Below are 25821 nucleotides of genomic sequence, written 5' to 3'. Positions count from 1 at the left end.
TGAAAAAGTATAAAAAAAAATAGAATTAAAAGAGACAAATGAACAAAGCAAACAAAAGGAAGACGAGCAACCACAACTCCAAATAACGTCCATGTTCAAAAAGGAGCAGGAAGAAGCATAAGCTTATTTAATCCCACCCCTTTTCCACTATCTAGTATCAATAGACTACAGAAATACCTCCTTGCAATTACATTATATGTTATGTGTAATTTTTTTTTTTTTTTTTTTTTAAATATATACACATATATGTTTCTATCTATCCATACATACGTATATACACACATACGCACATATACACATTTTCAATAACCCCATTAACACCTCAAGGATACACAGCCTACAATTATATATATATATCCATACCAACAAACCCGTGCATGCGCACACACATGAAAATATTAGACAAGAACACCCTATCAAATCTCTACCTTTTCCCTGTACCCTGTAATATTAAAACAATGTCTCTCAGATGTTCTTATTGAAAATTTATATATATTTGTGAAAATACATTGTGACAAGTACAGTTTTTACCCTTTACCTCGGGGTTAAAGAATCCTTCCGAAAAATTCCTGGATCCAAATGTTGATTTAAATGAACTGAAAAATGTTTAGTTGGGCTTAGCCCCATTTGCCAGCCAAACAGACGGACAGTCAGACATACTTGAACCGACTCGCAACCTTTTTGGCTGAGGTAGTGATAAAGAAAATAATAAAAGACAAAGAGAGACCTGGTGTGTAGGAAGCTTTGCCAAAGTACATTCAAAACCAGTGCAGCAAAGCTGACATTTAAATAGTTTTAATCTCAAATAAGTAATGTTTCTGTGGGCAGCCTGCCACTTTCAACTCACTCATAGACCAAGGAACATGGTCAGGAGATGTAAAAGTCTAGTAAGCAAATGACAAAAACAATAACTCGGCACGTTGATGACATGCAGACACATCATTAGTGAGAATGTATCTTTTAACCAGTTTTTTTTTTTTCTAATTTGCGGTAGGGCTGAACGATATATCGCATTTGCGATAATATCGCGACATGATCAAGTGCAATTTTCTAACCGCAAAGGCTGCGATTATACTCTGGACATGTCCAAATTCATGGGCTGCATCCTCCTGAGGCCGCATTTGTAGACCGATTACGTCACAGCAACGCGCCGAAGGCTGTCCAAATTACTACCATATCCCAGAATTCATAGCACGGCCCAGCCAAACTCCAGTTTCCAACAATGGCGGCCGCTACTAAGTTTTAAAATTACTCATACTAATCTTTCTGGGTCACAAAATAAACTTTTAAAATATTTTCAGGCGAGAAAGTAGTTGTGTAAACATCAAATATCTGCTCGGTTTATCAAGATATCCCATATTTGCAAAAGTGCTTCGACGTTTTCAGAGGCGTCTGCTACCCACCAGCTCGACAGCTAGCCGGGAGCTCGAGGGTTACTGATGCGGCCGAGAACGGCACAACTCCCGGCACATCATTTTCAGATCACCGCGGAGTTTCGCTGCTCGGGTTAAACGTAATATATAAGTCACTTAGACAACCTAAAAATGTTATTGTTGGGCTTTTTTCAGTGTTTTGTTTGTTCGTGAGTAAATCGGTTTGGCTGAGATTAAAGTTATTAGATTAGATAAAATAAAACTTTATTAATCCCCCGGGTGGGTTCCTCCTTGGTTTTCACACAGCTGACTAAACGTCAAACAGAAAACTTATTAAACAGAAGTATGAGACAGTCGAGAATTTACGCCAGTGTCTGGTTATATTTTAGATAGCAAGAAGCAGACGGCCGAGTTTATTAAACTCCACCGAGACAGCGGTGACGCTAATCAGAACTAGACCGTCCAATTTCACGCCTTTAAATTTTAAAGGCGTGTTTGTGTGTGTGTTTATACAATTGCTATTATGTTTGCACTTTATGTGTAATGTTACTGACTGCAGAGATCAGTAAGATGTGTGTATTTTTTATTTATTAGTTTTATTTATTTAATATTATTTTTTAATTGAATGACTGTCTAGTAGTTCACAGATGTCGAAAAACTGAGTGTGGTAAAGCCACTGATTTTGTTTATGTATATTTCTGCAATCTGCACATTGTACTGACTTTCATTTTAATGTTTACACCAGGGTTCCTTGTCAGCACTTTATGCTCAGATGTTTGTAAGCTAAAAATAAACTATTGTGTATGTTCAAATATACTGTTGTGATTGAAGAAGTTAAATAAAAATGTCAGTCATCAATTCATGCATCACCTCATGTCATCATAACAGAGGTCTGTCTTCCAGGAAAGAACAGTTTAAAATTAATGTAATATAGTATTGGCCATACTATATGATGTATTGCTTGTCTTTGTTTAATAATACAGAAGACAAAGACCTTAAAAAATAATCGCATATCGCATCGCAATCGCAATATTGGGGCAAAAAATCGCAATTAGATTATTTTCCATAATCGTTCAGCCCTAATTTGCGGTATAGGTAAGTATTGTTCTGACAGAAAACAATCAGTCACCTTCATTTAGTGCAGAAACCTCGATAAGGCTGATCCCATTGGACTTGTAAATGTTTTGGTTTTTTTTGCAGTGCTATCATATAAGATTAAAGTTAATATGCAACATTTGAAGTTGAGAATTCTTCACAGTCAAAGAACTGCAAAAGATGTGCAATGCAAATTGGTCACATAGTTTAAAAATGCTTTGCAACCAAGTTTAAAGGGTGCACTGTCGTGAATCTGAGAGAGTTCACCTTGGCATTGATCATGGAGGACTGTTTGAGGTCTTGACCTGAAGCTGCGATATGCTTTACTGCATGAAAGGAGAGATCACACATGCATAAAGAGGTGGCTTTGAGGAGATTTGCAGCACTTCCTTATCTGTCTGTGTGAAAGAATAGAGCATGGGTGACAGTTGCTGCACCAACGGGAAAGGGGCTGCTGGGAGATTTGTGCCAGATGCTGCTTCTGAAAGAACAGCCACATTGGGAGGACAAGGAGCGCTCTTCTTCACTGTATGCTTTCACTATGTGTGTGTGTGCTCTTTGATGTCAGGCGGTACACAGTGTCCCGCAGGTGTTCAGCACCAAACCAGGGTTGCATATTGAGAAATCCTCCACCCTGTCATCCACACTTACATGCTAGCTTTTTACACCCTTCACTCTCCGAGGGGACACTCAGTGCCCGCGTACAGCTTTTATTCTGGGCGTTTCCAGGTCTCTGAAATTTTGAAAGGCTAATCTTCTCATACATTTTCTCTGAAGTAGCTTAAATAAATAACATTAAATGTGCTGATTTAACTATATCTGAATATTCCAAAATATATCTTAACCAATTTGATTTTCATTCAGTAAAATCCTGTTCTAATAGGCACTCAGTCCTATTTCACGGGTCACCAGGCATGTGCAGGATTACAGATTTGTGATGTCAGAGTTGATTTGGACTCTTATCGGCAGCAGAGCTGCAGATCTGCTAAAGGCCTAAGCTTGCAGCCTTAATGGGATGGAGATTGCAGTAATGGCAGTTTACTTAGTTAGCATGTGAGGATACTGTCTGAGTATTGTCCGACGTGCATAATGAGTGACTGTACACAGATGCTATCCTGGAACTATCCCCTTATAATGTGTATTATTGTCTTATTAGTATTGTGAGAGCATGTGAGTCTTACCCAGAAATCAGACAAAATGGTTTCGTCTGTGGATTCTCTTACTTTTCCAGTCTTCCCCTACTTCTCTCATGGCACCTTATCCCTAGCATCCTCCTTTGTCACACCAGCCCTCTGAATGTCCTACTTCACTGCATCTGTGAATCTTTTCTATGTTATTCCTCTTTTCCTCCTGCCTGGCAGCTTGACAATCAACGTCCTGTGTCCATTATCCCTCCTCTGCAGATGTCCAAACCATCTCAGCCACCTCAGCCCATTCTCTCCAGTGCTCTTTCTTTTCCTATATCTTATTAAAAATAGTCACAAGTCTGTATAAATACATTAGGACTGTCAGGGATCATTGTAGCACAAAATGAAAATTGCTATTTATCCCAAAGAGGACATCAGAGTTTGAACCTCACTGTGCTCAGTTTAGTGGGAATCATAAACATCTGTATACAGTTCAATGCTAATTCAGCTTCTGGATGCCAAGATATATAAGAGAATAAGTAAAGCAATTTCTTAAATGAATGTGAAGGAATCACTGAGCTGAACATTGAGAGCAATCCACTGAAACTTTCTAACAAATTCAATTCCAGACTGGATCAACAGAACGGACTAAACATCCCTAGTCTGAGTAATATTGTATCAAGGCAGTTAATAAATTTGTGCATACTTCACACATCAGCCTTTATCATTTGAGATGTTAATTAAGAATCTTAATTGTCTTCATCTACACGCTACATAGACACTTGTATTGAAGGCATTTACATGATGCAATGATCGGGGACCATTCTTCATTTCGTTGTTCTCGTGACAATGACAATAAAGTTTCTGATTCTGATTCTGATTCTGATGAAACAGTGACGTGTATTCCCCGACTGGTTGGCGAGTGGTTGATGTAATTGGTCACAAAAAGGTGCGGCACCAAAACTTAGTGTTACTCGCAGATTGCTACAGTCTCTGGTAGTTTTCATGGAGGACACCAACATGTCTGCAGAGAACAACTATGATTGTTTTTGGTCTTTGAATGCAAAAACATTGGAGAACAGGTTTTGAAAACTAAAACAGCCACATGTTCAGACAATATTCTTAGTGATATTTAAACAAAAGAGGAAAACTAAGTTTTTATACTGAAAACTTATTGCTAAACAAATAAATATTAGTATTAGAAATGTGAATTTTCTCTGTATTATTGTAGGCTCTTTACCTTAGGCACCTTGAGGTGACTGTTGTTGCTAAATAAGTAAAATTCAATTCATTTGAATAAACTAAATTGTTATTTTAAACATTGGTATCAGAAATAATCCAAAATGTCTCAGTCAGCGCTTCCTTAGATGAACTCTTCTTTCAGTTCAAGCCTGAACTATGATCATTTGAGAAAGTGCCGTTTTAGTCACTTGGTTTGTTTGGCTTCATGTTTCAACCACGCCTGGTTCCTTGTTTCTAGCATGGTGGTTTCATTTGCTTTACTGCTGTCATTATGGGAAATTGACTGAATAATGGATTATATTTAATATTTAATGTTTTATTTTATAATTTTGCATTGTAACTGGTCTGTCTTCCAGTCCTCCTATATTGTCCTCTTGACAGGCCACTCAGTTAAGGTCCACTCAGAGCCCTCATGCTGTCAACACATCCAAATATTCTGGAGTAGTGGTTTTTTTTTCCTGAATTAATTAGCTCTATATCATCCAGACACAGACAGCAGACTGCCACAAATGTATGCGCATTCACACCCACAGGCAGCAGTTTCGGTTGTCAGGCTCCATAGATCATGGGTCATGTGTGCTTGTCCTTTAGTCCATGCTGTATAAAGTCACAACAGGAACAGATAAGACTGGTCCCAGGTTGGCTTGCGAAGCTAAATCCCCCCACTGCTAATCGGATTAGCTGAAAAGTTAGCAGCATGGCCCCAAAGAGACGCAGCATTTTTTACACTGACTTCTGTGACATATTTTGCTCTTCAGTGCCCGTAATCTGTTTCTTGTCTCAAAGCCGTTTCACGTCATCTTTGTCACAGTAAACAATGTATTCAGTACATGATGAACTGTTGCTAACCTTTGCTTTGGATGAAAATAACACTTTTTGGCTGACTGGTGTGTGGGATTTTTATTTATGTGTGCAAGGGGGGGATTTGGTCCACCCAGGTGGGGGAACAATAGTTCGCCCGTTGTCTTAAAGGAATGGTTGGCTGAGCATAGCCCCACGCAGAGGAGGGAGGGACAGAAAGAAAAAAATGAGTTGCGAAAATGATTGGTGCCGAGGAAGGGGGGCTTGACAAGATGGTGATGGGGAGCAGCCGGCAGAATGGGGGCAGCAGGGTGGCAACTGGACTCTTAATGCTCCTTTCATGCTTGATCAGTTTCAACCAACGCTGAAAACATACTTGAGGGCACCGTGGTGTAGCTCTGACTCATTATTTTTATTTTCGTTTTAGAAGCCATTGGTTAAAAAAAAATTGCAATGCAATTTGTTTCCCCCCATCTGTATGTAGTAATTATTAATAGACTTAAAGGAATATCCATGAATAATTCCCTGGACTAAATAAATCTTATAAGATGTGTTGAAACTGCTCTGGGAATCGGCCCGTAAAACTCTACAAACTAACTTGATTTAAATTTGGCTGACCTCGCATTCAGTGGGTAAAAACAGCAAATCTTTAACTTGATATTCATTTTGTGGAAGTACACAAAGTCAGAGGAGTATCTGGAAGTAGGGCAGATTACGAATCAAGATTGTGTTGCTGTGGCTAAAGAAATTGCGGTGGATGATGGCACACCCAACAGCTCGGCTATTTCTGCAGCTATCTGCTCAATACAAAAGTTGACTTAAGCTAAATCAGTGTGAAAGAGAGGTTGGTATTTGCTGTCTGGGTACACAAGTGCAACTGTTCATACAAGTTCTATCTGTTCTATCCTGTGATTGCTTGACTTGTGAATGAAAATATACAAGTTACTGTAATGGTTATCGCATGGTGACGCCTGACAGTGTAAGAAGGTGGGGGTATCTTGTGCCATTTTGCAAAGTAACTCCAAACAAGATTAAGCAGAGAAAATACACGTTATTGTGCCATCCTTCTGTTTTTTCATCACTGTGTGAGTGGGCCCCTCTGGAACAGCAGCCAAGTCCAACATGGCTGAAAAAGCTCTTGGCTCTCTGAATCAACAGCACAGTGTCAAACTGGCTAGTCTTTTTCTTGCCTGCATTCTCCCAACGGCGCCTAGGGAACTACATTTCTGGCCAAGATGTTTTTGTGGGTTTTTTTGTTACAGTCAGTCAGGCAGAAGGGAGATTAAAATTATGCCATGTGGACAGGAAGCCTTTTCTTCTTTGTTGTGCTAACAGGGCAGCCTAGCTTCAGTTTGGCTTGAGAAGACAGTCAATCATCTGTCAGGAGCAATGCTTTAAGAAGTAAAACATATTTTAAGAATTAAAGTTTGGTAAGGATGAATACATCCAATTTCACTGGACAATGCTCTCTGGATTTACACGATTCCTGAATAATGTTTGATAACCATGTAGTGCTTACAGGAAGCATAAAGTTGATTTATGCACATGTATTTCTGTCTTTTTCAGTGTTGGCCAAGGTAGAGCTGTCTATGAATGAGACTGTGGATGTGTACATCGGTGACATGGCTGAGATCCTTTGCCAGTACACCTCCACGAACAGTGACAGCAAGCCCAGATTTTTGATCCAGTGGTTTGCGGTGAGTGAAAATTGATGCTCAGACTATCTGAAACTATCAACTGCTGTTATATGAAGTCTTAAAGTCAAGCAATTACCTCACCATTAGGGAGCCCTGAGCTCCATTTTTTTGTTGCAACATCAAACTTTTGTGTAATTTCCAGAGATTTCTTAAAGTGCTCTATTTGTGAAGTAACATGCAATCCTAAGTCTTTGAGGCTCTCATTCATTTTAGATTTATTTTGATTCATGCAGATCTGTTCACATAGCAGGGTTTCTTATGTAAATAGGGTTCAAATGTGCAGTTTAAAAATAAAAAATCCAAGCTTCTTAAGTGAGTTCTATTCAATTCTGTTTTATTTATACCACCAAAACACAGCAAAGGTTGGCTCAAGGAACTTGAGGTAAGTTAAATTAAGGTACCGTATTTTCATGACCATAAGACGCACTGTACTAAAAGGCGCAGTCTCAGTTATGTGTGCCATTACTGTATTTAACACACACATAAGGCGCACTGGATCATAGGGCGCATACAAGTACCGTATGCGTATTTAAAAATAAAGCGGGAGCAAACCTGAGTTTGGTACCTTACTCACATTTTTATTACCAGTAATCGTCATCATCAACAACACACAAGCATACAAGTGTGCGTATTTAAAAATAAAGCAGGAGCAAAACGAAGTTTGGTACTCACATTTTTATCATCAATCAAACCCATCGAAGTCCTCATCCTCTGTGTCTGAACTGAACAGCTGCGCTAAATCTCCATCAAACATGCCAGGTTCACGTTCTTCACTGTCAGAGTCACTTTCCGTGCCGTGCGGCTCCTCGGAAATGATGCCGGCTTTTGCGAAAGCTCGAACAACAGTGCCAGCAGACATGTTAGCCCAAGCATCTACAATCCTGGATGGAAAAATGGCACAGTTTCATAAAAAGTGAAAGTGAAACTGCTTTTAGCCGAATGGTGACCGTCGAAACGCTTCTCCCGCTCGTTCTTTGCTCGATGATCCACCGCTCGAGTCTTTCCTCCAACTCGGGCCACCTCGCCTTATGTCCGCGGAAACTCAGCTGCGTTTTCTTGACCTGCCGGAGCTTGTTTTCTAGCTTCCTCCATTTGCGAACCATCGATTCGTTAATCTTAAATTCTCTCGCCGCTGCTCGATTTCCATGTTCCTCCGCGTAGCTGATGGCCTTCAGTTTAAACTGTGCTTCATAAGCGTGTCTCTTTGCCATTTTCAGGGTTGCGCCCACACTTCACCCTTTAGCGTTCTCATGGTGTTCTCTACTACGTCCTCCTTACAACACACAGGGCGCACTGCGCTATAGGGCGCGCCGTACTTTTTGAAGAAAATCTAAGACTTTTAAGTGCGCCTTATGGTCGTGAAAATACGGTAAATTAAGAAAACCCAGTGATCAGACTCCTTATGAGCAAGAACTTGGTGACAGTGGGAAGGAAAAACTTGCTTTTAAACAGGCAGAACCAGGTTCAGGGAGCTGCAACCATCTGCCACGGCTGGTTGGGGGCGAGGATGAACTCCAACTTGGCCATTTTGGACGTTTTGTTTCGGATGCCAGTGCTTGTTATGATTTTCTAGCTCAGAGGGACAGTAGGAATAGCTGTTTAGCAACAGCTAAACTTTCAAAATAAAAGCCAGGGAATTGCCCATTAGGCAAACTGTTTTTCTGTGTAGGAAAAACTGAGTTGACTGAAAAAGAGTGATTGAACTTTAAATATGCCATGTTCTTACTGTATGTCCTTCTCTACTAGGCTGAACGTGGTGGCTCGCGGTCACGGCTCTATTACGCTGATGCCAATCAAGAACTGATTGATAGCGGCACAGATTACACCGACCGCATTAACGTGGTTACTGACGAGAAAGGAACTCGACTCTCAATCCAGGACGTCAGACTGTCTGACGAGAGGGAATTCTACTGCCATGTTAATGGGCTGGCTGCTGGGAGCGGGGTGCGCAAGACACACCTCAGAGTATTTGGTAAGAAAGCACAGAAAACAAGCTAATCGATCTAAAGGAACATTTAGAATGTCACTGAGCTCTATCTTTATTTATTATAAACCACTACAATTGTTTTTTGTTTCTTATTCAGCTCCTCCAGATGTTCCAGAGATTGAGAGTGTCACTACTGGAATATCTGTCACTAAAGACACACCATCTAAGGTGAGCCATTCAATTTTAGATGCTGACAAATAAATATTCTTTGAGATGGCAATGTGAAGGAGGCATCTGAAAGTCACTAAAACAAATAAATTACCAAGTTAAAGATAGCAAAGATTTCTCTATGTGACCTTTAACCCAGGTTGCATCATGTGAGACACGAAACGGCTTCCCTAAACCTAACATCACCTGGTACAGGGACGGCGAGCCACTGATGAACGAATCAGGACGTGAGTACAAACTGCAGATGGATCAAATAAGAAATAAATCTCCCTTTGTTTAAAATTCACTTTTCTCCTGTTTTATTATAGTTTTCTCAAACACACCCCACAGGACTATAACAGAAAATCCTTTTTGCACATACCAGCTAGGAAATGATAAAATGCATACGTGTAGTTATCTAAAAGAATGCTGTCATACTGGATCAGTACATCCATCACCTTCAGTAAATATTTCTCTATGTAGGCTGCCTTTGACAATGTCCAGCACTAGAGGAAAAACTGCCTGCAAGCTATACTAAAAGCTGGATTGAAGTTGTAACAATGTTAACCACTACATGTTAAATGTCTGTGTTTTTACCTTGTGATCATGTTAGTATGGGAACACAATATTAGCCTAGTGTAACTCTGTAACTGTTCCCATGAACAAGGACTCAAACAGGAGCAAAATATGTGCACTTTGTTCAGATTAGCTGATTGCATGATGCTGCATCGTGCATATTGCAATTAAATTACATAATGGTGTTGGTCGATGCATGTTCACATTTAGTCTTGTCCAATTTCCAGGTGTAAACATAGTGATCCTGAGCTCTCGGATGTCCAGTGACCTCTACAGCGTCCAGAGCACTCTGGAATACAAGGTGGAAAAGGAGGACAAGGATGCCCGTTTCTCCTGTGAAGTCAGCTTCTTTGTCCCGGACGGTATCAGGACAATCGAGTCCCCAAGCGTCAACATCACTGTCCACTGTGAGTTAACACTCAGGGTTTTTATATTGTCATGTAAACTTAAGAAAATAAGTGTACTAAGTAAATATATAACCCAAGATTCAGTAGCTTATAGAACCATCTTTAGAAGCAATAACGTCAAGCAATTATTTCTTTATGACTTTATTAGTCTTTCATCAAGTTTATTTATAAACTTTTAGTTTATCCAGGTTAACTGGGTTTGTGGGAATTTGTTTATGTACAGGATAATTTGTTAAAAGAGATTTCACAACCTTATTTCTAGTATTCAAACATCACATTAACCTGTGAGTTGTGATGTATCATGAGCTGAACTGTAGCTAACATTCTGGTCTGTTTTATAGCATTTGTTGTTAATTGATTATCACTTTTTTATATGTAGTGTCATAACAGAGCATAACGTAACAGAAATATTAACACCTTGGATATATATGAAATCCTTTTCCTTTGTTTTGTATTTGGGTAACTGGCTTCATCCTCAAAGGAAGCTGCTTGTGTTTCATTTTACTGTAATAGATGCTAATTTGTTTGAACTTGCTCACAGTCGGTGGAATATTCATAAGACACACATCAAAGGAGCTGCAGTGATTACTTGTTAACGTTTATGCTTGTTGTATCGAAATGTACAAAAAGGTGTTTTTGAAGCTACAGCTATTATTGCTCACCATTTTTAACCATGCTGGTTTAGTTTATTCTGTAAGAATGAAAAACAAAAGCCATCAAAACAGAGACAATATCACACAAATCCCAAAATAAGTCTCTTGTCTTTCACAGCATCTGTCCATACTCATCCTAAGATGGTGTTTACAGTAGTAGTACAGTAGTTTCTTCTTTGGGCCCCAACTTTTTAAAAATGTCCTCAACTCATAAAATGACCTTGTTTCACTAAAAATAAATATCAAAACAAACTTCATTTCAATTTCCGTCACCTATAAGAATTTTAACAGCCTCAGTATCTCCTCTTTCCTTCATTGGCAGGCAGAGCCAAATGCAGTCTGTGCTGTCAGCAATATGGAAATGGCGTTATAAAGTGACTTTAACAGCTTGCTGAATAAGCCTGCTTAATTTGATTTTGTGTGTGCGTACAGACCCCACCACCATGGTGGAGCTTTGGAAGGAGTCGCCCCAGGGCTTGGTCAAAGAGGGGGATACTGTGGAGCTGCGTTGCCAGGGTGATGGCAACCCCCCACCGCACTTCATTTTCAACAAAGTAGAAGTAAGAATGGACGGCCTTTTCTCATCCTGCAAGTCCCAGAGAGAGAATGGGTGACACACAAGAGACATGTAGGGAATGTTTTTGATATGCATAGCTCACAGGGACCCATGTAGACATGAGTGTGCAAGGTCTATGAAGACTCTGTCAGCTCTGACCCTGCAGGTCCAGGCTGGGGTCTGAGACCAGAGGCCACAATGACAGGGCTCATGGGTAGGACTCATTCCCATGTCAGACACGCACTCATTGTACTTATAGACAATGAAAAACCTCAGCTCAGCCGAATTAAGAAAAGTTGAAGTGGCAGTGAGCTGAGTTTTTGTATTGTCCACTTTTGTCAACTTTTCTTAACTTGGCTGTCAGGGTTTTTTATTCACGGTTGTTGACTTGGGCACATAAGAGTAATTGGAAAAGATTTTTTTCTGAGAAAATAAAGAAAAGTTCTCCATTTTGTTAAGCCATCATCGAGGTTACATGATTTATTCACACAGTAACAGCTAAAAACTCAGACAAGATGGTAAAAAAATGATGTCAGTCAAGCCGTTTGAAGTGTGGAACATCCATTGAATGATAAACAGAACTGTAAAATGAACTCTTTTGTTACAAGATCCTTACTGCACTGTCCTGATCATACTAGTATTTATGAAGGTGAAACAAAAATTTGTGTTCTTGACTCTAGCCAATTTCTGGAATTTCAGATAAACAGATCTTGAAAAGTTTTAATAACTCACCCCATCACTTTTAATGTCCATAAGACCTTTCATGATGTATTAACAGTTGTATCATAGCTGTATACAGAATGTTTTTGCACTGTAATGAATAATGCAACAGACATTATGTGCCTTTTAGTTTTGCTTTCTCGTATGTACACTTGGTAATTGTCTGGCCATATGTGCTTATTATTAATGGACTCACCCATAAATAGTGGGTGACTTTGTTGTTGTCCCTTCAGAAGATTTTGGTAAAGTTGGACAAAAAAATCAACTCTTTTTCTAAGTGACTGTCTGTCTAAGATAGCAGGTTACAAGAAAGGATCTGCTTTTAATTCATCAAATATTTGTGTTTAAAGTTACTAATTTTGAGTCTGTCTTTGGTCGTTCTCTAAGAGGACACAAAAGACTACTTGATTCACTAGAGGATTGAGGAAACTCTTTGCCAACCACAGATTCTGTTTTTGATAGATAAAAGTCAATTACTGCTTTTTTGCTTCCTGCCAATAATATTTTCAATTAGGCATTTATCTTTTTTTTTTAATCAAGCCCAAATATGGTACAGTGAAGTCAAAGGCAAACTATTATTACCTGTTATTGCTTTTACACCAAAGTAAAATGTATTTAGATGAAAATTAAAATGAAAGTATTTGTTGCAGGAGCCTGATGTGAATTTCGAGAGCAGTAGGGATGTGTTGATCCTGTCATCAGTGTCACGGAAAGATAGCGGCACCTACCAATGTCACCCTCTGAAAGGCGATGGCGTCATGGAAGTCAAAGGAGAAGTGGAGCTCAAAGTGCATTGTAAGGAGCAACTTGATATGAATGGCATACATACTTACATATGGGAGGAAACAGTTTTGTACAAATGAAAGTTTACTAATAATTCTCAGGTTTCCCTCTAAACCTGAAGACTTTCTTTCTCTAATTTTAAATATTTTTTTCTTATATTATAGTAAGAAGCTCTGATGTTGATTTAAACTCGACATATCCTGTATTTACCACAAAGTAAATCTTTCTGCTTCTGCTAGAAAAAAGGCTTTTAATTTTAATTCTGTGTATTTTGTTCTACAGTACATGGTTTCTTCATTGCTGTTCTGGGTTTTTTGGGGGGATGTTAAGCTGCTGTTACTATTAAACCTTCAAAGCTGCCCAACAGCTCAATGGACGTAATTCCTGCCTGTCTTTGCAGACTTTTGAGTTTTGCATTTCTGTTAATTGGCAAGCTTGGCTTGCATATTTTTTGGTTCAAAACCAAGTTTAATTCACAGATTCTTTTACTCTGTTAATTACAGCCTGTTTTAAACTGTGTTTTCACATATCTTGTTTTGTCTCTTTTTCTTGTGTCCAGATTTGGATACAGCTGTTGTGGTACCAAAAGATGAAGAGTTAATGCACAAAGGAGAAGATCTGACTGCAACCTGCAATGCTCTGTCCTCCCGCTCAACATCTACTGTCTGGTACAAGGTATGAACCTTTAAAACACAACACTGAGTTTACAGCTGCTTCCTTTGATCAGAGTAAAAAAGAAAGAAACAGAAATAAGTAAACATCACTGCTGTTCTAGTTCTCCTTGAAGGGAAGATACATTTCTGCGACTGTTCCAGTCTATTTAATAGATGAGATGATGTTTCTGTAGTAGCCACAGTGGATTGACCAGCTATCATAGCCTTTTTTTATGTTTGTGCATCTTTTCTGTGGATATGTATAGGATGGGATGGTGGTGGGTCGAGGGAACACGTTCCACCTGCAGAATGCCACCTATGAAAGAAGTGGGGTGTATAAATGTGAGGTGACGGTCCCCTCCCTGCCTAACCTGAAAACCAACGGTTTTGTTAAAATCATCGTCCAAGGTTAGTAATCCCCTGCACTGCTAGAACAACTTCCCATCACTTTTACTTGCAAGGAAATCGTTTTTCTTTTTTCCCCCCAATTTGATGTATTATATGTATATAATGTAAATGTGTGTGTGTGTGTGTATATATATATATATATATATATATATATATATATATATATATATATATATATGTGTATTAGGGGTGCAACGATACTCATATCGATATTGAACCGTTTGATACAGTTCTTTTGGTTTGGTACGCATTTATATCGAACAATACAATTTTTTTAAATTTATTTTATCAACTTTTCTTCTGACGATGCTGTCTGTGTTGAGAGCTCAGTGGATCTGCGTTCGACTACTCCGCCTAGGCTGTACTGTCGAGCGCAGATCCACTGAGCGCAGCACAAGCTAGCAAGACAGAAGCTAAGCTCGTTGCAACATGGCAAATTGAACCTCCCCCACCCTCATTCAGATCTGGACTTTGGAACTATTTTGGTCTTCATGTGAAGTATGACCCTGAAGGTAAGCGCGTCATGGACAAAAGTAAAACTGTATGTCGGATGTGCAACACAATGCTCAACTACTGGGAACTACTGCGTTAGCACGTTAACGTGTTGACGCAGTCCAGCCCCACGCACGGGGCGATCCGCGGTAGCTCGTTAACGGAGATTTGCCGTGTTGTGGCGTTAACATCATTTCAATGAGATTAACGCTGACAGCACTAGTGGGAACACAACGAATATGACTGCACATTTACGCCGACATCATCCTAGTGCAAAGACAAGTGGAAGCAGACAAAAACAACAAGCACGCATGCTACAAACTTTACCTGAGTCATTTAGACAGCCGTTAGCACATGATTCTCCTTATGGGGACCTGATATGTTTAATATGCTGCTGAGAGTATAGCCCAGAAGAAGCGTATAGTATAGCTTTTATTTTGGAAAGAGCCATTTCTCTGTAATAAACTCTCTTTTCCAAAGATGAGTGATTTCTCGATCAGATAGATTTATTTTTTTATTACTTTGTTGTTTCAGCAACATTAAATTTAAAAACTGTACTTTTGAGTTAAAATATATATTTATAAATTTAATAAATGACAAATTAAAAAAGCATGAACATTTTTTTGTATCGAAAAAATATCGAACTGAGACACCAAAGTATCAAACCGAACCGTGAATTTTGTGTATTGTTGCACCCCTAATATATATATATATATATATATATATATATATATATATATATATATATATATATGTGTGTGTGTGTGTGTGTGTATATAGAGGGAGAGAGAGTTATGTAGACACCCTACAATAATACAGAGAAAACAACAACAATCACACAACCTTGGCAGTGACATTGATGACATTGGAAAGGAGAAACCTTTTTAATATTTGGTATAACCAGGCTCACAGAGGGGCTAACCTCTGCCTGATTGATGGTGAGTTGGGGGAGACAAGACAAAAGACAGACTGTGGAAAAGGGCCAGAGATTAATAATAACTAATACAGAGTAGTTTATAAAGGCACAGAATGAAAAGAGGTGAGTGAAGAAGAAACATTTGTCCATCATGGGAAATTCCCAGAAGCTTAAGGCTATTGCAGCTTAACAAGGGTGGGTTCGGTCTCACCTGATCCAGCCTTAACGATATGCTAACTAACTATCTATCCGGTCATCACGAATCCTACTTCCAGGCCTAAAGTAGTCTGCGTTTAATATGGCTTTTGTGTCGCTAACATGTTTAATGTTATGCATTTTCTTCTATTTAATCTCAAAAAGCTCCTAAAACAGTCAGTGATCACTGTTGACCTCCCTCGGCTTTTATTACCGCTAATCATTTATTTAAGCTCAGTTTTTAAAACCTTAGGATGTAACTACAGCCCAGCCCATGCAGCAGTATATGAATGACTAACCTCGTATTGTGGATGGATTATCTCAGTTGTTCTCCTGGCTGAAGTTTGGTCCTTTTACAGCATCCTGCCATGCGATTACATTTGTTCCTGACCACCGAGAACACTCACGTTAACTTTTATCGAGTGGAAAAAAAGTTAGCTTGTTTATATTATGCTAACATAGCTGTGTTGCTAGCGGTCACGTAGCACATCATTATATACCAGCTAGCCAAACTTCAGTAACCCTACAAACGTCACTGCTGTTTAGTTTTCTGTCTTCAGTTATGTTGGAAGTGATAACAGAGCTGTACGTTTTAATTTGTTTCTAAAACCCCGCAGTCAGGACATGCTATATTGTATTTAGATAGAAGCTAGCGAGCTAACTTCCTGCTAACTTCTAACTCCGTTAAAGGTCATAAATTCCATTTTCATGGATGCCTGGATGTTAAACTCAATTGTTACACCTGGTAGAACAGAACGCTGATCATTTTATTAAAGATGAAAGACTTTAGACAGTTTTTCAACTCTCAGTAATGCTACTGGTTGGATGGTTTAGTGCGATCCACAGATTGGGTCCCAGTGGAGAGCCAAGAAAATGATGAAACGTGACTAAAAAGAAAAAATAATAATAATAACGACAAACCAATGGGAAATAAACAATATTAGAGTGAAAATTAGGTGAGGTTGGAAAATTGTAATAAAGATAAATCAAAGTAACTTAGTTTCTCTGAGAAGACATGTTTGGTTGAGGGCGTCTTTCACACTTGGTTGGCACCATGCTAGTGTTAGAGAACGTCTACTGACAGATGAAGTGCTCGTACTGAGGGCTGTTGACATCCAACTGAAGTCACAAGACAAGCTTATGCAAGACTTCCTGTGCTTTTTTTCTTCTTTTCTTTAGATGGTGGTTTGCTCCACTCAAAAAAAGTCATAATTTCCCCCCATTTAACCAACTTGCTGCTATTCATGGGCCTTGACTGTGTCACACTCATAATTTCCACCATCCTGCAACTGCATGAATTGACTCAAAGGTTCAGTTTTAAGGTTTTTGAAAAGAGTGTACAAATTACTACTGTAGCTATTTAGCAATTGTTTCTTAGCATTTTGTGCAGTTATATATTGCAGTAATAATGGATGTTGGTAACTGGTAACTGTTAGTCAGTCAGCCCGTAGTTGAAAGCAGAACTAAAGCGAGTGAAAATCAACTTAATTTAGTAAACTATTCACTTTACAAACTGTGACCCTTGGGTGACAATTGTGCAACTTCAACTTTACCATCCCTGCAACCTCGTAATGTGGATGTTTTTGGTTTCTAAAACAGGACTGTTATCTCTGTGCCTGAGAATCGAGCTTTTACACACCATTTGTAAAATACTCGAGAAATGACCCCGAGGAGCTCCATTCTAGATTGCAAATGTGCAAATCACTCAGACAACACATTAAAGAATTTTCCCCATTTGTTTGGGTAGAGCAGATAATTATGTGGAGAATTCACAGCAGTCATGTGTTCTGTCTTTGGCATGCTCTAGTCAGACACCACCCCGCGCTGAAAAGTATTTTCAGCGTGCAGAATGCATCGAGCTTTCTGTGTTCTGTGTCCTGCATCTGTTGGATTTGAGAAAAGAGCGCTTTGGGCAACTTCAGACTTGATTTGCATTCTTCAGAGTTCACATATCAAGTCATGTCAATTTTATTCATATAATGCATTTTATAACTATTAGTTGACCCCAAGTGTTTTCTAGGTCTCCAAAAAAAAGAACAATTTCAGAATAAGTCAAAAATAAAAATAAATATATACCTAATAATAATAATATTAATAATAATAATACATTTTATTTATAGGCGCCTTTAAGACCCTCAAGGTCTCCTTACAATAACACAAGAACAATAGCAGCAATAAAATATAATAAACATGGCAAAATAAAATTTAGACATAGGGTTAAAAAAAACCCACAAACTCTAATAGTGGTGGAAAAACTGTTGAAATTGAAGAGCGACAAATGTTTGACTAAAATAGGCAGTTTTGAGGTTTTAGAGGTGACGTACAAGCGTCATTGATTGCACAGGTTGTTACATGGGCTGGCAGACTACTCTAGAGTCTGGGGGCAATAACAGCAAAGCCCTTTAGTTTCTCTGAGAGAAGTTATTGAGAGGAGGACCTATGTGACCTGGAGGGAAAAAATGAATTGTGAAAACAGCATTAGATATGTGGACATGTTTTTGTTGCACTCTCTTTATTGGTCATGACTTGCTCCCTCTGTTTTTACATCCCTCTGATTTGCCCTGAAAACTAATTACAGTAAATGTCAGCCAAGTGATGGGATTTGTGGTGATTCTTAGAACTTAAACTAGAAAGACTTCATTAAGGCTGTGAGAGTTTGACCGTGTTGTCACTGACATGTAATGATCTTCATTTCTTTATGTGTGCTTCTAGGTGGTCCTGAACTGGTGGGTTCAGAGGAGGAGGTCCAGCTAGATGAAGTGGAAGGCAGGGTGGTGAACCTGAGCTGTGAGGCTCTGGGCAATCCACTGCCAAGCATCTCCTGGAACATCACTGGCAGCCAGGTACTTAGTCTGCCTCGCAGTGCAAACTTACTTCACAGTGGGAGATGACATTTGTCCTACAATGTTCATGTTCAGTCGAAGCTAGCTCGATTTGTTATGATTGTTTACATGTCACGATGATGCTAGCATTTATTACAGTATTCTCAAACAGCTTTAGTCCAGCTTTAGTTAGTGTGTTTGTGTGTCTCCACAGAGCTGGCATGAAGTGGATAAAAAAACACATAAGCACATGACTCACAGCGTGGTATCGGTCAAAGTCACCTCGGACATCACCGCTGAGTGCAACGTTTCCAGTGACAGGGGCTCTGGCGTCAAGATTTTCAAAATCAAAGCCAGTAAGTGCCTCTCTCTCACTTACACCAGAACACTATAACTATGACTTCATTTACATATATGTTTTCCCAATGCTAACCTTTGCTCCAGCATGCTAGTTTGGAAACTCTCGGTGCTAAAGAGCTTTACAAGTTTTCTTTCATCTTTTAGCTCGTTTAATTCCAGCTTGCATTCCCATTTGACAGGACTGTTACACACAGTGCCACAACTCTTGCACAATATTTGGCTCCTGGCTAATTAAGGGAGTTAAAAAGTACAGCTATGAAGAGGACAGAATTTTCTGACCTCTTCCAGGCAGCATCAGTGCTGAAACTTAAAACTTATTTTGCTTTTCAAGTCTAAATGAATGAACATCATTAGCTCGCCCTGGTTCTAACATTAAATCTTCAAATACATTTTCCATTTACTTACTAGCCGCCTGCTCTGTAATAACTGTGCAAAAGGAAAGATTGGAAACATGGTTTTTCCAGAAAACATTTATTTTCCTAAATCTAATCAGAAGTCATTTGCTCAGTATTCATAATGCTGATTCCTTTTATCTGTGCAGTTGGAGAAATGAAACATTTTGTAGAGGCACTGCTGGTGTGTTGATTATGCTTTGTGAATTCACATATGGAGAAAGCCCTCAAACATCTTCTTCATACTTTTTCTTAATCATTAGTAACGTCCCAGTGCACAACGTTAGTGTCTGATTTCCTTCGTATTTGCACATTGAAAATACACGACTTTCAAAAACACGCTGGACTTTCAACATGAATATTATAATAAAAAACAATAAAATAAGCAATATAGAGAAAATGTGGTACAAATATATGTGGTGATGTTTGCGTGCATACATGTCTGCAAAGAAGAGTCTCAGGGTACCGTGAGATGATATAAAACAAGCAGATGACTTTTTAGTATTAAATAGATTAAATGCATTTTTCAGGCACTTTGAGGACACACCAAAAAATTGATTGTCACATTTTAACCAAACATCACTACTTCTCATGCACTATAATTGTAACTCAGCGTGGGTCTTTCTTATTTGATGAACTTATTGTAGCCCCCAAATCATTCAAGGTTTGGTGAACTTTCCCTCCTCCTCAGCCCAAGAAGCCCAGGCCTAACATGTCTTCTGTTTTTTTTTTTTTTTTTTTTTTCAGAAGACCCGTTAGGCCAGAATGCATTCATGAGGTGAAGCTATTAACTCCCCCATCCATAAAAAATCAAAAAAACACACCTGCTTTAAATTTGACCAATCTCACCTTTAAAGTCATTCCTTGGGCAGAGCTTCCCAAATCCCTTTCCTCCCTCTTTAAAATCTCTCTCTGGAAGTTAGGTTTGAAGGACAAAGTTACAGGGACTCGAGTAGGGTGAGTGATGACTGAAAATGGCTTAGAGTGGTGCACACCACTTGCTCACGTGGTTTCCTCGTGAAGTTTGGTTTTTATAATCTTACCCTTAGCAATTAATTCATATTGCAAATGAATGTGCTGAGCATGCTCCTGGTCATGCTCCTGACTGAAGGCTTGTACTAATCTGCTCCAGAGCAGGTTAGTTCTAGATTAGGGATAAACAAAGTCAGACTTCTAGTCACAGATAGCAAAAGGGTTTAAAATTTTACAGTAGCATCTAAAGTCTCTGTCTGTGTCTCCTTCTGTAAGAAATATAGATGCAGCTCTATTCCTTGACAGAATAAAGCTTTCTTTTGTTTTATTGTCCGGTCCACCTCGACAGTCTCTGTGATAGTAAAATGTGTCCTCTTAAGGTACTTGCGGATGTTACATGACATTTGTGACACGGATGTCACACAAAGGCTTTATGATGACACCTCGTATCAGACTTAATTTGAATGAATGTCAGTGGTAATGATTGTTAAGAGGTTTAGACCACAGTAAATACATCACACCTTAGTTTATCACATAAATGCAGTGATTCTTACCTATTTTGGCCTCTCAGAAAATTACACGTCTCCCTATGATTACTGATAAAAAGGTTCTCATGGATTCTTGGATATCATGGATATTTTCAAACATATCTTTGAAAAACCAAAGTATTTCTTTCTTTCTTTTTTTAACATCTCTTTAAGTCTTGTGATTGCTTGAAGGCTGCTGCATTAAACCTCAGATTTAGATCGAAGTAAAAGAAAAAAAAAGCACATTCAGTTGAATAAAATGAAAGAAGCCTGCAGCTACCAAACTGAACTCAATAACTGGTAGCTATGTTTTAAACAATATCTGAAACTTTCCCTTGTTCCAGCTAATAAACTGATCTTTGTTTAAATGATCAAATATCTAACAAGTGAAAAATCCCTGCTCCGGTCCAAGGAGGAGACACAAATCCCTCGGGGTTTGTGTCGAGAAGGGCATCTGGCGTAAAAGTCTGCTAAATCAAATATGTGGAGCTACCCGCTGTGGCGACCCCTTGTGAATAAGGGCGCATGTTAAAGTAGCTTTTTGAACATCTTTGAGTGACTCATTATTGATTCTTTGAAAAGTGCTTTGCATGCTTCAGAAACTTGTGTTACACAGTCCAAGTAGATTTTTATAATAAATGAAAAGAATCCAGTTAAATCTGAGTGTCTGTGTGTGCTCTGCGGATGTTGGTAGACATGAACAGCTACCCGCTCTAAGTTTTGTTCTACTTGTTCACAGTTCCCAGGGTCACCACAACTGCTCCCTTCACTCCTGGTAAGATTATTGCCCTTCAGTCTCTTCTTGTTAAAGACGCCTATTTTTCTTTCGTTCACTTTCTATCAACTTGTGTCTCAGTTTTCACGCTTTTGACTTAAGTTTTGTGTGTGACAGTGAAGGGTTGGATGAGTCCATACATTATTTATCAATCCTTTTCAGTGACTCGATACGAGTCCTGTCTTTGGTTCGCTGGCAGATCTTTGGGATGGCCTGTGGGCACATTAAATATTCTGTTTGATATAGACTAAAAAATCGTAACACCAGCAAATTCAAGCACAGCAGAAGCTAGAATGGTACGTAGACCAAACACTCTGCCCTGGTACAAATACTATTTATTTATACCAGAATTTTTAAAACAAATAAAATAACTTATTAAACACTAAAAACAGACACTGTCTCACTTTTACTGACTTTTCCAGACACCCCTCTTGTTTTACAGCAGATTTTTACATACCTGGAAAATTTGCACTTATTTGTGGCGAGGGGCATTAAAGTAATTTTCTGACGTTATCTGAGCAGTCACTGTTAAATCTTCATCGGCCCTATGGGCCATACAAAGGAACCAAAACAACAGTAAAAAACCCAGTGTGTGCTCCATTTAGGGTAGAGTGCTCATAGGAAGTAAATTCTTGTTTACTTTTATTTACTGCGTTATCGGGAGCTGTAGTTATCTCACATGGAGATTGGCTGGACTCAAAATACTGCAGTTATGTGTATTTTTAGAGTGAATTAACACTATGCACCGTGTTTGGTGTGCTTCCCAATTTTTATATGGATTCAGGACACTCGTGGATATTTCAGTGGATGAAATGCAAAAAAAATATCATGACCTTTGAATTCTGACTGTGAAGTGTGAAGTGTGTCCACGGGTATAAAAACACCTGAAGAAGTCCTCAAAACTAACTTCTTAGTAGTTCTCCCTTACATTGGATGGCTTTGGATGCATCTTTCTCTAGGAAAGCAGAATAGAAAGATAATAGTATCACTTTATTCTAATCCTTCTGCCCATGTCACCTCTCTGTCCATGTCTTTGCACGCTGAGTGTCTCATTCACATTGTTTGTGCAAAATTATGTTTCAGTGCCAAAGGTTATATAGCCTCTCATCCCACGCACCTATGCAAAGGTTAAGAATTCTATTAAAGAGGCTATTAAGCCACTTGGTTAAATTTGTAGTTTTTACGTTGTCGTAGATGTTGTTGTTGTCGTTGTTGTTGTCGTTGTTGTTTGGAGATAAACGTGACACAAAGAGCTGTCATCTTTATTGCAATGAGTATATATTCAGAAGGCTTAGAGCAGTGCAGTCGAGGGAATTTATACAAACTACAAAATTTATTTGAGATTGTTAGAAATTTGGAGTTAGATTTGGGAACACATGACTGTGGAAGCGTTTAATTGTTTTTTATTTTATTAAAAGAACAGAAAATGCAGATCAGTTTATAACCACCTGGCCTTGTTGCTAGTTTTGTAGTCATAGAAGACCCGGACAATACAATGAACTGACACAGAGAGACTACACAGATGTACCAGTGGCTGTATGATATGTAGCAAAAGTTTTTTTAAAGACTTTTGATTAAAAGGAAAGGATGTAAGCTTTTGTATTACATATTTATGCATCAGATAACGATTGTTGCTATTGTGAGTTACAAATACACTAAAATTAATGAGTAACAGGGCTGTGGGATGCCAGTGATGGCATGGTGCCTCTGTTTCTGATGCCTTCAGTGCCCACTGATTGGACTATGCCTGCCTTCACTTTTATTTCAGCTACTAAACCGGTAAAGTTTTATCACTGCATCACTATTCCATTGACAGGATTGGTCACAGACAGACCAGCATATAAACACCCCCAAAGTACTTAAAACAACATTTGTGATAGTTACCGCTACATGAGGTGTCTAAGACATTTTTTGATGATGGCATGCAACCAGGCAAGTCTTATGAGGTGAGAAAAAGCCATCAAGGAATGCTATTTCGGACTTGAAATGACACATTGAGTCAAAATACAATATTACCCTGGAAGAATTTGTTTTTCCTTTAAAATATTCGTATTATTTCCCACCAGTCTATTACTTCTTACAAATGCTGTTCCAGTAGACTTCGACGTGATAATACAGCTCCCCTACATTCTGGATGGATAATGCAATTCAAATGAAGTCAATTATTAGGGCTACGGGTCACAGATGCTGAGCAAAATAAATGATGATTATAAATGAATGAATAAAGGATTTTTCATACAGTCCTGCTGCACTGCAGCGTCCACTGCCAGTTAAATGATAGAGACAATATAATAGACATAATTTCACAGTCAGTTAATTATTTCTTACGCGTAAAGAGAAGAACTTTGTTAAATAAACTACTTTGTAGCAGAGCAGCAAGTAATGCAGTATGTAAATACACCCCGTTATACTTCCTTATAGTTACAGGGTTTTGCAAGAGATAAGTTAAAGAGAAGAATAGTAGAAAACGCTGCCGTTACAATAATGTTTACACTTTAAGTCCCTGGTAGAGCTTTAAAATTCACAACACCACACATGTGACACCGTCTTTCTGTTTCATATTCATGTTGTTAAAGTCTAAGCTGTACAAGCTCCTCCGGCGACTGCAGTGATGTTATGAAACAGGCACGAAAGCACTGAGTGATTTAAAGTAAATCATGTATCTTCAGTGTAGTGTGATTGTTATGTGCAGGTTGAACCAGTAAACAGAAACGTTATTGATAAAGTTAACTAGGTTAACCTGATTAACCTTTTAGATGAACCTATGATCAGTGTGTCCTCTGTCTGTGTTTTTGTGACGCAGAGGGCAGTGGGGTGATCATTGTAGTGATCATAGTGTGTCTGCTGCTGCTGGCCTTCCTTGGCAGTGTAATCTACTTCCTGCACAAGAAGGGAAAAATCCCCTGTGGACGCTCTGGCAAGCAGGAGATGTAAGTATTGTCTCTACTCATTCTGCTTAAAGGTGACCGATTGTGCTCATTCTTACACTTAAACTTTATAACTTGCTGCCCATGGCAAACAAAATGTAAGGTGGAGCTTCTGTGCTCACGGGCATCACATGTCCCTGATATTAGTATATTAGCAACGTCTGCATCATAGAGATAAAAGAGTTGAAAAAACAGGCTGAAACAGGCTATCTAGAGCAGTCTGAAGCCTCCAGCTACTCTGTGAGGGCCAGATTTACTAAATAGGCCCTAAAGAGCATTGACAGGTGTGGCTAGTTTTCTGGGTGATTTATAAAAGTTGTGCTGCTTTCTAACACCCAGGTTGTTTCTTTATCAATATAAAGCACAAAACATGCTTTTTCTGTGTTTAATATCAACTCAATTAAATTGCACATCGTAGATGTTTGTAAATCAGTTTGTGCACTTTATTTAAATATTTTTCTCCCTATATTTTGCATCTTGAAAAGGGAACTGACAGGGATACATTTGCAACAGGGTCACGGTCACGCAATCGTGCCACTACGCTGCCAACAATATTTTTTACGCCTGCATCCAGTTTGCACTGTTGCAACGTGTTAGTAAATGTGTACACTATATATTTTTTATTATATATTTTTGGGTTTACACTCTCGCCATTTATCTAGCCATCCATCCATTTTTTCTTCCAAATGATTAAGTAATTCTGTGATTTTGGCTCTCTAAAACACATGCATGCTAGGTTAAGCAGTGATTCTGAATTGGCTGTAAAGTGAAGTGCTTCAAGTGTAAAAAATAAAGGACTATTTGAGTCGTGTGTAAGATTAGTATGTTCTATAAAAGAAGGAAAAATGGAATTACTGAGTCTATGAAACCAGAGGTAAACTGTCTAAATTGGAATTTGCCATCATATCAAGCCCAGCACTGATGCCTGGGCCTTTAGCCATGACATACATGTCCCAACATCTCTTTCTGTCGTCAGCACCAAAGAGAAGACCACCAAAGATGAGATTGTTGTGGAGATGAAGACCAACACAAAGAATGAGGAAGCCGTCCTCCTAAAGGCTGTCAACGGAGACAAAAAGGGCCCTAATGACCAGGTAACTATTGTTGTGGATGAACAGTCACAATTTACACTCAACTTCTATGTATAGCCAGTAATTTTGTGTGAACCATGACTGCAGTTTTCATTTCATCAAACACCAACAACAATTTTTGTAGTGA

At 38.8% G+C, this 25821-nt stretch overlaps 1 protein-coding gene across 3 annotated transcripts in view; it reads left to right on the top strand.

Annotated features, from left to right (window-relative positions):
* Positions 1-25821, top strand: part of mcama (melanoma cell adhesion molecule a) — a 60907-nt gene that overhangs the window by 32662 nt on the left and 2424 nt on the right. For 2 of the 3 annotated variants that reach the window (XM_082548456.1, XM_082548458.1), the window contains exons 2-15: positions 7205-7335; positions 9082-9307; positions 9420-9490; positions 9630-9717; positions 10273-10452; positions 11538-11665; positions 13032-13176; positions 13724-13839; positions 14084-14225; positions 18541-18671; positions 18865-19006; positions 21641-21676; positions 24480-24606; positions 25580-25697. In XM_082548456.1, coding sequence (XP_082404582.1) covers positions 7205-7335; positions 9082-9307; positions 9420-9490; positions 9630-9717; positions 10273-10452; positions 11538-11665; positions 13032-13176; positions 13724-13839; positions 14084-14225; positions 18541-18671; positions 18865-19006; positions 21641-21676; positions 24480-24606; positions 25580-25697 — 1781 coding nt within the window. The remainder of the gene's footprint in view (positions 1-7204; positions 7336-9081; positions 9308-9419; positions 9491-9629; positions 9718-10272; positions 10453-11537; positions 11666-13031; positions 13177-13723; positions 13840-14083; positions 14226-18540; positions 18672-18864; positions 19007-21640; positions 21677-24479; positions 24607-25579; positions 25698-25821) is intronic. The other variant, XM_082548457.1, reaches the window with a different exon arrangement.

Source organism: Aulonocara stuartgranti, assembly GCF_965226115.1.
Source record: "Aulonocara stuartgranti genome assembly, chromosome: 10".
NCBI lineage: Eukaryota > Metazoa > Chordata > Actinopteri > Cichliformes > Cichlidae > Aulonocara > Aulonocara stuartgranti.
This window is presented reverse-complemented; position numbering and strand designations above follow the sequence as displayed.